The following is a 13,734-nucleotide window of genomic DNA, read 5'->3' on the forward strand; positions in this document are numbered from 1 at the left end:
TTTCTGCAGTTTAGCTGTGCGTTAATCAATGCTTCTGTGTTATCATTGTTCTCTTTAACGTGTTAAGGTGGTAAATAGCAAATACAGCCAATGCATTCTGATTACGAGGTCTAGGTGTTGCAAGCACCATTCATTGGGTAACACAGAGTCAGTGACCTTTGGCAAACCTAGCTAGTTCACTTTCCCGGCATAAACTGAGGATAATTAAATGCCACATTTCATGCCAAAACAGAAGATCGGACTGATTTTATATCAGAAGAGTCTTTGTTGAGTCACAGTAGTCGAGGAAAGGGGGAATGAAGCATGCCAATTGACTATCTGCTGTGTAATTGTCTGTTTAATATTAAATGCTTACAAGTTCTTTATTAGGCACTGGATTGTCCATGCCTTTTTTCTCTCCATCTGTACCCAGAGGGAATAATTAAAAAAGATGCAAAGTTTCATTAAATTTCCTTTAACTTATGTTCTGCCTTAGCAAAAACTGTGGAAGATAAGTAAGTCTGGGTTGCTGTGAGTTTTCTGGGCTGTATGGTCATGTTCCAGAAGCAATCTGCCTTGACATTTCACCCACATTTATGACAAGCACCCTCAGAGGTTTTGAGGTCTGTTGGAAACTAGGCAAGTGGGGTTTATATTGCATATCCTTCTACAGGGTTCAGATAAAAACTCTATTTTAAAACGGGCCCTTTTTACGCAAAAAGCGCTGGTCATTCGTGAGAAGATGGAAGCGGACAGCTGATACATTATTGCCATTAACAAAATCCAAACTTAAAATTTACTATGGACAAGACTCTTGTTTTACTTACCCCTGTCCTCGTTCAAACCTTATCTTAGGAAATTACTAATTTTAACCTTTTTACTCTGTATTTGTCTAGGAGCGGGTTATTAGGCCGCAGGTCGGGATCTTTTGTATCTTTACATGGTTTTATTGTATGTATGCGTAAGTGTGTACGTATTGTATGTTTTACATGTTTTGATATGGTCAAAAGTGACTAATCAATAAAGAATTGTTGTTGTTATATCTGTGGAATAATGTCCAGGGTAGGAGAAAGAACTTTTGTTTGTTTGAGGAAAGTATGAATGTTGCAACTGATCACCTTGATTAGCATTGAGTGGCCTTTCAGCATCAAAGCCTGGCTGTTTCCTGCCTGGGGGAATCTTTTGTTGGGAGGTGTTAACTGGCCCTGATTGTTTCTTGTCTGGAATTCCACTGTTTTCTGAGTGTTGTTCTTTATTTTCTGTCATGATTTTAGAAGTTCGTTTTAAATACAGTAGAGTCTCACTTATCCAACATAAACGGGCCGGCAGAATGTTGGATAAGCGAATATGTTGGATAATAAGGAGGGATTAAGGAAAAGCCTATTAAATATCAAATTAGGTTATGATTTTACAAAATAAGCACCAAAACATCATGTTATACAACAAATCTGGCAGAAAAAGTAGTTCAATACGCAGTAATGCTAAGTAGTAATTACTGTATTTACGAATTTCGCACCAAAATATCATGATATATTGAAAACATTGACTACAAAAATGTGTTGGATAATCCAGAACGTTGGATAAGCGAGTGTTGGATAAGTGAGACTCTACTGTACTAGTAGCCAGATTTTGTTCATTTTCATGGTTTCCTCCTTTCTGTTGAAATTGTCCTCATGCTTGTGGATTTCAGTGCCATCTCTGTGTATTCTGACATGGTTGTTATAGTGGTCCAGCATTTCTGTGTTCTCAAAAAATATGCTGTGTCCAGGTTGGTTCATCACGTGCTCTGCTATGGCTGACTTCCCTGTTTGAGTTAGTCTGCAGTGCCTTTCATGTACCCTGATTCGTGTTTGCCTGAAATTGAGCCCCTTGGAAGCCAAATGAGTAAAATGGTTTGGGCTGTCTGACCATTTTCTTCTTCTTTTGAAGGGAAGCAATAAGCCGGTTGTGTGAAGCTGTTCCCAGCGCACATGGGGCCACAAAAAAAAGAAAGGTAAATATAATGATTTTAAACAAAACGCTGGTATTTATCCTCTGTACGGAAATGCCAAAGAAGCATGATAAGAGTCCATCACAAATCACAGAATCAGAAGCTATTTCAGGGGCCATCTAGTTCATCCTGCTATGTGGGAATAGGTAAAAGGTAAAGGTTTCCCCTGACGTTAAGTCCAGTCGTGTCCGACTCTGGGGGTTGGTGCTCATCTCCATTTCTAAGCCGAAGAGCCGGCGTTGTCCGTAGACACCTCCAAGGTCATGTGGCCATAAGCATGACTGCATGGAGCGCCGTTACCTTCCCGTTGGAGCGGTACCTATTGATCTACTCACATTTGCATGTTTTCGAACTGCTAGGTTGGCAGGAGCTGGGGCTAACACAATCACAAAACTCTTTCTAGTCTTGTTTAAAAATTTCCAGAGAAGGAGACTCCTCCATACCTTGAAGCCATATACTTCACTGTCAAACAGACTTACTGCCAGGACATTCTTCCTAATGTTTAAGTGGAATCTCTTTTCCTCTATTTGAATCTATTGCTCCGGATGAGGTGCTCCTGATGTTCACTGGAAGTGTCCAATGTCCATCATAATTGTCCAGTGAATAAGAAAAGTGTCCTGTGCCTTTTATCACATCCAGCCTGCATCGGAAGTGCCCAGTGTTCATATGGAGCACATCAGAACCACTTTGCCAGTGCCTGGATTCACAACTTCATAATTTATTAACAGGGTTTTAATTGCTTCTCTGCAACGTAGCTACAGATGTGTAAAATTACAAAATTAATAGCAACTTCACAAGAGCGACAACTCAGTTCCAAGATCTGCCTACAAGTGTTCACAATCCATTTTTGCATTCCTTGAACTTGGAAGAGTTGCTATCAAAGACCCATTGTTTTATATATAATTGTTACAGAAAAGTGCAGAAAGACTGACAGCCATTTAGAACGATTTGACAAGCCGTTCCTAGCATTACTGGAAAGTCAGTTCATGTACATCTTCCACCTGCCATTTTCATAATGTGAAAGAAAACGGCATTAGTACACCTCCATACCTTTTAACACTTCACAGATGACAATGTGGAACAATGTGCCCAAGCAATATCAGAGTGTAAGATGGGAAACTTATTAACAAGAAAGAACTGACAAATCAGCTAAGACTATAGCAGTTTACTTTTTCCTAACATTCAGCAGGTGTGAGACCACATGTCCATTAGAACTGTATTTTTACACCATCTTTACAAAATAGGGTTATAGCCAATGCATTCCGGTCTAACAGTGCATTATTTATCTAACAAATTGTTCCTGTGAAAGTGGTTGGAATGAGAGAAGGGTCTCCCCTGAGGATTTTAAGACCCAAGCACGATCAATAGATGGAAATATGGTATGTTAGACATCCTGGATCTCATCATAGATGATCGTTTCTAGGTGCATATGAGTATCTTACAAAGGCAGACCTGTAAGTGACTGTGAAGATCTATTCTGGATCCACATGGTCCTGGGCCTGAGCCATGTAGGTTTATAGATCATGATCAATGAATATGTCTCATTTCCAAACGAGAGATTGGAAATGCTGCTATTTTGAACTGGGCATATTGGCTGGAAGGCTCTTGGGAATTATAGTCCAAACTTGTCAATGTTATTTTTATTAATAAAAAGAAATCTAATATATGTTGGAATGGGGGAAAATTGGGACATTTTATCATCAATGGTGGACCTGTGAGAAATTAAAAGAATTTTGGAAGACAATACATCAAATAACACAGGAAATCATAGGAATCAAATTTAAATTAGAACCTGAAATGTATTTACTAAGCTTTACAAATTCAAATTTTTTTTAAAAATGAGGACAAAATATTTTTCTACATAAGCACAGTGGCCAGACTAACAATAGTGAAAGTCTGGAAAGGGAAAAAACTTCCTACTCCCGAGGAATGGTTAATCAGACTCTTGGACATGATACAAATGGATAAGCTAACACAAAAAATAAGAGGGTAAAAATAAAACAGACTGGACAAACATCATACAATTCTTGATAAAAAGAAGAATGGACTTCACGATAGACTTATCTACAATATAAAATGGTTTAAGGGAAAATACCAATATGTATCAATGAAAGAGAAAACTCCAAGGTCAAGTTGGGAAGTCAACCAATTTTTTTTCTTAATTTTTTTTCTTTCTTTCTTTTTTCTTCTTTCTATTCTTTTCTTTCTTTCTTCCCCCCCCCCCCCCGCCCCTCCGTTTTTCTCTCTTCACCTTTCAGAACCCTTTCACCTCCCCCACTTTCCTATCAATATATTGCTCCACCACTTTCGATGTATTATGTTTCTTTACAAAATAAAAAATAATGAGACAAATAAATAGTATCACCAAAAAAACCCTTGTTAATGTTCAACAAGTTCTGCACCACGACACAAGTCAGAAAGGTCTGGGCGTTTTAATAAAGAGTAGCCTTGTGATGATTCGTTTAATTTCTTGATTTTTCTACCAATAAAACTACTAATAAATAACCATTTTGTTCTCTCGACAGCCTCCAGCTAAATTTCTGTCTCCTGTGCTTGGTAAAAGCAACCTTCAGTTTTCTGGCATGAATATAAAACTAACCATCTCAACAACTAGTCTTACTCTGCTGAATGTTGAGACACAACAGGTAGGTTGATGCATTTCCTTCTTCGTTCTTGATATCCACAGCATTTTTATTTTGTTCATGCAGTATCCACTGTAAATCCATTTTTTTCTGAGGCAAATCTAAGGATTTTGCTTTTCTGTTCAAATGCATGGTTTTGGAATATGGCTCCTAGGCATGGAAAAATGGAACAAGAGTATCTCCCCATGGCTGGAGCTGAGCATCTCCTCCAGATGCCAGAGATGAAAAAGGGGAAAGGCGTTTACCTCTGTCTGTATATTGTATGTTGTGTAAAAGGCATTGAATTTTTGTCTTATAGGAGGGCTATCCAGAAAGTAGATTACGTTTTGGAATTAAAAATGAACAAAATATAGGAGAAAACATTTACCATATGCAGTTGAAAGCCAGACCCAAATACTACTCCTCAACATAGTCCCCATTGAAATCTAGGCACTTCTCATAGCGATAAAAGAGTTTGGAAAGTCCTTCCCCACCAAACTTTGCCGCTTGGCTTGCGTCCTCAACCAGGCGGCATCTTTTCCTGCAGCTGCGCATGTGCATGCGCCCAACTTTCCCCCACGCTTGTCCTGGATCGCTCTTCTAAGGTTTTGCAAGAAGCACCCCTTTCCTGTCCCAAAAAACGGTCGCCATAACCTTCCTTACAAGCATTTGCAAAACAGAAGAGCGATCCAGGATGAGCATGGGGGAAAGTTGGGCGCATGCACATGCGCAGCTGTGGGAAGGGACGCCCGCCTGGTTGAGGACGCAAGCCAAGCGGCAAAGTTTGGTGGGGTCTTTTATCGCTATGAGAAGTGCCGAGATTTCAATGGGGACTATGTTGAGAAGTGGTATTTGGGTGTGGCTTTCAACTGCATATGGTTAATGTTTTCTCCTATACTTTGTTCATTTTTAATTTCAAAACGTAATCTACTTTCCGGATAGCCCTCGTATGTATTCTGTAATCCTCTCTGAGTCCATCTAGGGAGATAGAGTGGAATATAAATAAAGTGCATTATTATTATTATTCAATATACATGAAGATCTATTGAATATACAAGAGTTTATATAACTATATTACTACATTATATTTTTCAGATTATTGCAAATCACCACATGCAGTCTATTTCATTTGCCTCTGGAGGTGATCCTGTAAGTAAGACTTTTTCTGAACAATGAAAATGTGACCCGTGTCACCTTATTTACCTGTTCTCTGCTTTCATCCCTGAACCCATTTCCATTATAAATTGCCGTTCGTATTTATGTCTGTATTTGATCTGTTTGTAAAACAGTGGTTGTCAAGCTGTGGGTCTCCAGATGTTTTGGCCTACAATTCCCAGAAATCCCAGCCAGTTTACCAGCTGTTAGGATTTTTGCAAGTTGAAGCCCAAAATATCTGGGAACCTACAGATTGAGAACAACTGATGTAAAAGGTCCCAGATTCAGTCTCAGTGAGAAAACTCATGCTTTTAGGAATGCTTCTCTTCCTGTTTGTATTTTTTCATTGCAAGAGCTCTTTCTTTCCACAAACACTGTATTTGTATTTCAAACAAAATGTGCTAAACAGCAATAGTAATAGTAATAGTCATTGTTGTTATCCTGCTTATAGGGAAGCCTGGAGGCTCTCAATTTGCTTCGTGGAGCTTTAAGGGCTCTGTGGAGCACAGTTTGAGAACTGCTGCCATAAAGGCACCAGATCCCGTCTGATCTTGGAATCCTTGGTTAATACTTGGATGGAAGACCACCAATTAATGCCGGGTGCTGTAGGCTACTTTTCAGAGGAATGAACTGGCTAAACCACCTTTGAGTATTGTTTGCATCGGAAAAACGCTGCAAAATTCATAGGGTCACCATAAATCTACCGGGGACTTGACGGCATATAAACACAACATTCAAACCTCAGTGATATCTCAGCTTTCTTCTGCAGCCCCTGTTGAAATGTCTGTTCCAATTTCGAAAAGGATTTCAGAGGAAAACAGATGTATTTTAGACTTGTAATGGAGATGGGAAGTCTCCAACTGTATTGAAGCCCAATATGGCAGCTATGATTGACATAGAGCAGATAGAGCAGGGGTCCCCAAACTAAGGCCCGGGGGCCACATGCGGCCCATCAAAGCCATTTATGCGGCCCCCACGATGGCGGCTCCCTCCTCCTCCTCCACCGAGGAAGACACTTGCGTCTGGTGCACGCCTTCCAAAGCTTTGCTTGTTTATAATGGTATTTTAATTATTATTTAATTAATTATTAAGGGGTGCTTTTCTAGTGCTTTTGGTGCACAAAGGCAGATTTGGATTGGACTAAATGGCCCAAGGGGTCTCTTCCAACCCTTATTATTATTATTATTATTATTATTATTATTATTATTATTATTGACAGAAGGACACAGCAAACGAGATATATATGCTGGATTTTGTATCACAAAATCACAAGTTGAACACTTCCCAAACAGTTAGGACGGTGCGATTTATTATTATTATGTGATGTATTTTATTATGACACAGCAAACAAGTTAGATATGCTGGATTTTGTATTATTATTATTATTATTATTATTATTATTATTATTATTAACAACATTGAGGCTGGGTGGCTATCTGTCAGGGGTGCTTTGCTTGTGCTTTTGGTGCACAAAAGGCAGAAGGGGTTGGGCTTATTATTATTAACAACATTGAGGCTGGGTGGCCATCTGTCAGGGGTGCTTTGCTTGTGCTTTTGGTGCACAAAGGTAGAAGGCGGTTGGACTAAATGGCCCAAGGGGTCTTTTCCAACCCTTTTTCTTATTATTATTATTACTATTGACAGAAGAACACAGTATAACACAGCAAATGAGATATATATGCTGGATTTCGTATCACAAAATCACAAGTTGAACACTTCCCAAGCAGTTAGGACTGTGTGATTTATTATTAGTAGTATTATTATTAGTATTATTAACAACATTGAGGCTGGGTGGCCATCTGCCACTGGTGCTTTGCTTGTGCTTTTGGTGCACAAAGGCAGAAGGGGGTTGGACTAAATGGCCCAAGGGCTCTCTTCCAACCCTCTTTATTATTATTATTATTATTATTATTATTATTATTATTATTATCATTGAGCCTTTATTTGTTCCCATTTTTTTTTTGCTTCAAAATAAGATATGAGCAGTGTGCATGGAAATTTGTTCATAGTTTTTTAAAAAAAACTATAGTCTTGGCCCTCCAACGGTCTGAGGGACCGTGAACTGGCCCCCTGTTTAAAAAGTTTGGGGAGCCCTGAGATAGAGAATAGATGCAACAAGACACTCATAATACCTATATAGGACAAAAGGATGAAGCATAGCAAAGTGCAGTTCATGTCCCTCGTCCATTAATGTTTTGCTGTTCTTTCGCTTTTTTGTACATTTTCTGTTTTCCTTGACAGGGGCAATATTGTGGTGCAGCTTGACCTCCTCAAATAACACTTCTTTCCTTTCTGGTTTTGGGTGTTTTAGGACACAACGGACTACGTCGCCTATGTTGCGAAAGATCCCGTGAATCAAAGAGGTAGGAATAGTGCCGCAATTGTGACTGTGTGGTGTGAGTGAACATCATGGAGCAATAATATATGAGACTTTAGGCGACAGATCTGTAAGTGCAATACAGAATGCTAGACATAATTTATTTTGAAGGCACACATTATTACGTTTCCATGCTCCATCGTAATTTGGATACAATGGGTATTTATTACAGACAACTGTTTCCAAAAAGATGAATGTCTGGGAGAAGAGAGTTGTGTGTTTGTATGTAAACGTTTCACCATGTCTGTGTATCCTTGGGAAGTCTGAGCAGATGTGGAAGGCAGAACATTCAAGAGATCATGTGTTTTGTGATCTGATGCCTCATAAGAAACTGGTATCCATGTGCCATCTGATGGCTAAATTAAATAAGTGTGATGCTTTTTGGATTGCTGTGAGTTTTCCAGGCTGTATGGCCATGTTCCAGAAGCATTCTCTCCTGATGTTTCACCCACATCTATGGCAGGCATCCCCAGAGGTTGTGAGGGTATAATAAACATAATAATAATAATAAAAAGTTATTAACAACATAACAACAACAGGAAAAACTCAGCCGCTGTCAGGATCTCAAGATTGAACTTCAAAGACTCTGGCAGAAACCAGTGCAGGTGGTCCCGGTGGTGATGGGCACACTGGGTGCCGTGCCAAAAGATCTCAGCCGGCATTTGGAAACAATAGACATTGACAAAATTACGATCTGCCAACTGCAAAAGGCCACCCTGCTGGGATCTGCACGCATCATCTGAAAATACATCACACAGTCCTAGACACTTGGGAAGTGTTCGACTTGTGATTTTGTGATACGAAATCCAGCATATCTATCTTGTTTGCTGTGTCATCATAAAATAATAATAATAATAATAATAATAATAATAATAATAATAATAATAATAATAATACAGTAGAGTCTCACTTATCCAAGCCTCGCTTATCCAAGCCTCTGGATAATCCAAGCCATTTTTGTAGTCAATGTTTTCAATATATCATGATATTTTGCTGCTAAATTCGTAAATATAGTAATTACAACATAACATTACTGGGTATTGAACTACTTTTTCTGTCAAATTTGTTGTATAACATGAAGTTTTGGTGTTTCATTTGTAAAATCATAACCTAATTTGATGTTTAATAGGCTTTTCCTTAATTCCTCCTTATTATCCAAGATATTCACTTATCCAAGCTTCTGCCGGCCCGTTTAGCTTGGATAAGTGAGACTCTACTGTAATAATGTGTTGTCGAAGGCTTTCATGGCAGGAATCACTGGGTTGCTGTGCATTTTCCGGGCTGTACAGCCATGTCCCAGAAGCATGCTCTCCTGATGTTTCACCTACATCTATGGCAGGCATCCTCACAACCTCTGAGGATGTCTGCCATAGATGTGGGTGAAACATCAGGAGAGAATGCTTCTGGAACATAGCCATGCAGCCCAGAAAAATCACAGCAACCCAGTGATTCCAGCCATGAAAGCCTTCGACAGCACAAATTCAAACACGGTTTCAATGAGAAACATTTAAGTTAAGCACACATGGGGTGATGTTTCCTTTTGTTATGTGTTGCAGTATGTTATACATTTTACATGTTGTAAAATATTTTGATCTTAACATTATTTTTTAAATAAATTTTGACCGCTTAGAAATGAGCTTAGAAAGGAAATTAGATCCCAATGTCTGTATTGTGTAACTTGGAGACCATGCTTGGTAATTGGCCTGTTAAGCCTTCTCTGATCTAATAAATGCATTTGTTTCCCGCAACCCTCTCCCTTGTTGTTTCTAGCCTGCCATATACTGGAATGTCCCACTGGAGTGGCCCAGGAAGTGATAAACACCATTGGGCAAGCTTTCGAGCTCCGGTTCAAACAATACTTGAAGAATCCTTCTGCTGTGATTACTTCTAATGAAAGGTTAGCACAGTGCTTTGGATTGTGGATATTGCTTTTCTTCTCTTTGCATGTCATTTTCAAGTTTCCTAGTAATTTTCAGGGTTCTCAGAATTGACCAGTCGGGTGCCGCAGAGTTCTGTCCTGGGCCTTTTAGGACTGTCGTATTTATTAATGACTTGGATGAAGGTTTAGAGGACATGTGGATCAAGTTTGCAGATGGGACCAAATTGGGAGAGATAGCGAATACTCCAGAAGACATGATCAGAATTCAAAACAGCCTGAACAGATTAGAGAGCTGGGCTAAAACTATCCAAATGAATGTCAACAAGGAAAAGTGTAAGATACGAAATGCAAAGATACAGAATGGGTGACGCCTGGCTCGACAACAGAGTCACATGTGAAAAAGATCTTGGAGTCGTTGTGGACAACAAGTTGAACATGAGCCAACAGTGTGGTGCAGCAGCTAAAAAAACCAATGGGATTTTAGGCTGTATCCAAAGGAGTCTAGTGTAGATTGAGGGAAGTTGTGGCCTCTCTATTCAGCTTTGGTCAAACCTCACCTGGAATAGCAATGTGTCCAGTTCTGTGCAAACAATTCAAGAGGGATATTGACTCTAAGCTGGAACATAAAATGATCAAATCCCTCTGAGGAACATCTTAAAGAGCTGGGTCTGTTTTGTCTCCAGAAGAGATGTTGAGAGGAGACACAAGAAACATAACAATAATCATAATAATAATAATAATGCAAAAGTATTGGAGAATTAGCACGCAAAGATACTGTGGGACTTCCAAATCCAGACTGACAAAGTTCTGGAACACAACACACCAGACATCACAGTTGTGGAAAGGAAAAAGTCAAAATAACCCAGTTCAAAGCAGATAATATAAGATTATAAATGGGTTATATAGCTGTGTGGAAGGGCCTTGAGTCTACACTGCCATATAATCCAGTTCAAATCAGATAATTTGTATTTTATAGGCAGTGTGGAAGAGGCCTAACTCTGCCTGTCCCCTGGGCTGAGTGGGTTGCTAGGAGACCAAGTGGGCGAAGCTTAGCCTTCTAACTGGCAGCAATTTGATAAAAACAATTATTCCTTCTTTTTGTTGTATGAATGTAGAAGCATGGATGAGGGGTTGTGCTGCCAAGTTTAGTGTTTCTGGGATGTGTAGTTTTGTTGTTTTGTCCTAGGCTGAAATTCCATTACCCTTTTATATACAGTAGAGTCTCACTTATCCAACATAAGCGGGCCAGCAGAACGTTGAATAAGCGAATACGTTGGATAATAAGGAGGGATCAAGGAAAAGTCTATTAAACATCAAATTAGGTTATGATTTTACAAATTAAGCACCAAAACATCATGTTATACAACAAATTTGACAGAAAAAGTAGTTCAAAACGCAGTAATGCTATGTAGTAATTACTGTATTTACGAATTTAGCACCAAAATATCACGATATATTGAAAACATTGACTACAAAAATGGATAATCCAGAACGTTGGATAAGCGAATGTTGGATAAGTGAGACTCTACTGTGTGTGTGTGTATATATATATATATATATATATATATATATATATATATATATATAATTCTATTATTATTCTATTATTATTGTAGTATATTATTATATTATTACTATTATATTATTCATTATTCATGACTACATTAAAACTACAATAGAGAGAAATCAGCATGGAAACTGCAAGAGGTACCATAGATTGTTGTACATGGAAATAATGGTAGTAAATCGTTTTTGATTTATTAAATACAGTTATATGTTACAATTATATATTTTTGTTATTTAAACTATATATATTGTGAAATTATGGTTTTTTTCTCAAAGTGACATACCACCCAAGTCATGCTAGGTTTTTTGGTGAATTTTGACATAGCAAGTGCAAAAAGTACATCACTGCTGTAGTGTAACCTTTAAGCAATATATGCAGTTAGTTGGTATAATTTATTCTAATGGTCCATTTCCTGCATTACCAGGCTTTAGATGACATGACCCTTGGATTGCTTTCTAATTACGCAGTCCTTTGATTCTGTGATTTTATGACTTTAGTTCAGCAGTAATATATGTGTGTGTGTGTATATGGTAGTTAATATGTACTAGGTGAATCAATGGTCTGTCTCAGTTAAAAAGCCTATAGTCATTTGTTGATTGCTCTGTACATGGAAGTGAACAGATGGAAAATGTCTTTCATATACTGCTGGGGACACGCATTGCCTACTCACTTGCTACGGTGAATCACGTAATTAAATTCCTGAGTAATATCCCCCCTAACAAGACGAGGAGATCCGTATCTCTTTCCTGTTCCTGGCTTTTTATCAAATTAGCTTCTTGTTATAAATTAAAAAGGAGGATGCACGATGAGTGGTTATTGCCTGGGAGAAATATGGCACAGAGTGTGTATGTGTGTGCGGTGGGGGAGGGAGGGAAGAAGGCCAAATGTAATCTCTTTCAGATGATTGGTGGCACGTGAAATCCATTCATATTTTGTGGCCAGTCCGGCTGTAGCATTGTGGAATAATGACTTGTTTCAAGGCATTTTTAAACAAGATGTGCATTGTTGTTAAGTGTCATCAGGTCGACTTCAATTTATGACTAGCTTATGGGTGAAGTGGAGCCCCTGGTGCCGCAGCGGGTTAAACTGTTGAGTTGATGAACTTGCTGACCGAAAGGCTGGCGGTGAGCTCCCGCTGTTAGCCCCAGCTTCTTCCAATCTATGTACAGTAGAGTCTCACTTATCCAAGCCTCGCTTATCCAAGTTTCTGGATTATCCAAGCCATTTTTGTAGTCAATGTTTTCAATATATCATGATATTTTGGTACTAAAATTGTAAATACAGTAATTACAACATAACGTTACTGCGTATTGAACTGCTTTTTCTGTCATATTTGTTGTAAAACATGAAGTTTTGGTGCTTAATTTGTAAAATCATAACCTAATTTGATGTTAATCCCTCCTTATTATCCAAGATATTCGCTTATCCAAGCTTCTGCTGGCCTGTTTAGCTTGGACTCTACTGTATTTATTTATTTATTAACAGCATTTATATTCCGCCCTTCTCACCCCGAAGGGGACTCAGTGCGGATCACATTACACATATAGGCAAACATTCAATGCCTTTTAACATGGAACAAAGACAAACAAACATAGGCTCCGAGTGGGCCTTGAACTCATGACCTCCTGGTCAAAGTGATTCATTGCAGTGATTCATTGCAGCTGCTCTCCAGCCTGCGCCACAGCCCGAGCATCTAGCAGTTTGAAAACATGCAGATGTGAGTAGATCAATAGGCACTGCTCTGGCGGGAAGGTAACAGCGCTCCATGCAGTCATGCCGGCCACATGACCTTTGAGGTGTCTACGGACAACGCTGGCTCTTTAGCTTAGAAATGGAGATGAGCACCAACCCCCAGAGTTGGGCATGACGAGACTTTTATATGTGTTTTGAAAGAAGCGTTTCCAGCAATGCTGGGAAACCATCCTGAGTCCATTAGGAGCACTTCTAAAGCCCATAACATTTGAAAAACATATATCACAAATGGTTTTATTTAATGTCCATTTTATAATAGCCCCCATTTCTGAGATGTTGCCAATGCTATTTTGCACTTTATTGTCCATTTCTACCGGCACATTCTGTTCTGGATTTTATGAATTAGTCTCCTGTTTTAATATTGTATGTTTTTTGTATGCTTCTTGCCGATTTTAACGATTGTTTTATTGCTAT

At 38.9% G+C, this 13,734-nt stretch overlaps 1 protein-coding gene across 2 annotated transcripts in view; it reads left to right on the forward strand.

Moving 5' to 3' along the window:
- shc4 (SHC adaptor protein 4) overlaps window positions 1–13,734 on the forward strand; it is a 49,448-nt gene that overhangs the window by 23,249 nt on the left and 12,465 nt on the right. Inside the window, exons 3-8 of one of the 2 annotated variants that reach the window (XM_062963141.1) lie at window positions 876–896; window positions 1,909–1,972; window positions 4,495–4,614; window positions 5,686–5,739; window positions 8,057–8,108; window positions 9,893–10,019. In XM_062963141.1, coding sequence (XP_062819211.1) covers window positions 876–896; window positions 1,909–1,972; window positions 4,495–4,614; window positions 5,686–5,739; window positions 8,057–8,108; window positions 9,893–10,019 — 438 coding nt within the window. The remainder of the gene's footprint in view (window positions 1–875; window positions 897–1,908; window positions 1,973–4,494; window positions 4,615–5,685; window positions 5,740–8,056; window positions 8,109–9,892; window positions 10,020–13,734) is intronic. The other variant, XM_003227628.4, reaches the window with a different exon arrangement.

The sequence above is a fragment of the Anolis carolinensis genome, unplaced genomic scaffold, assembly GCF_035594765.1.
Source record: "Anolis carolinensis isolate JA03-04 unplaced genomic scaffold, rAnoCar3.1.pri scaffold_11, whole genome shotgun sequence".
Classification (NCBI taxonomy): domain Eukaryota; kingdom Metazoa; phylum Chordata; class Lepidosauria; order Squamata; family Dactyloidae; genus Anolis; species Anolis carolinensis.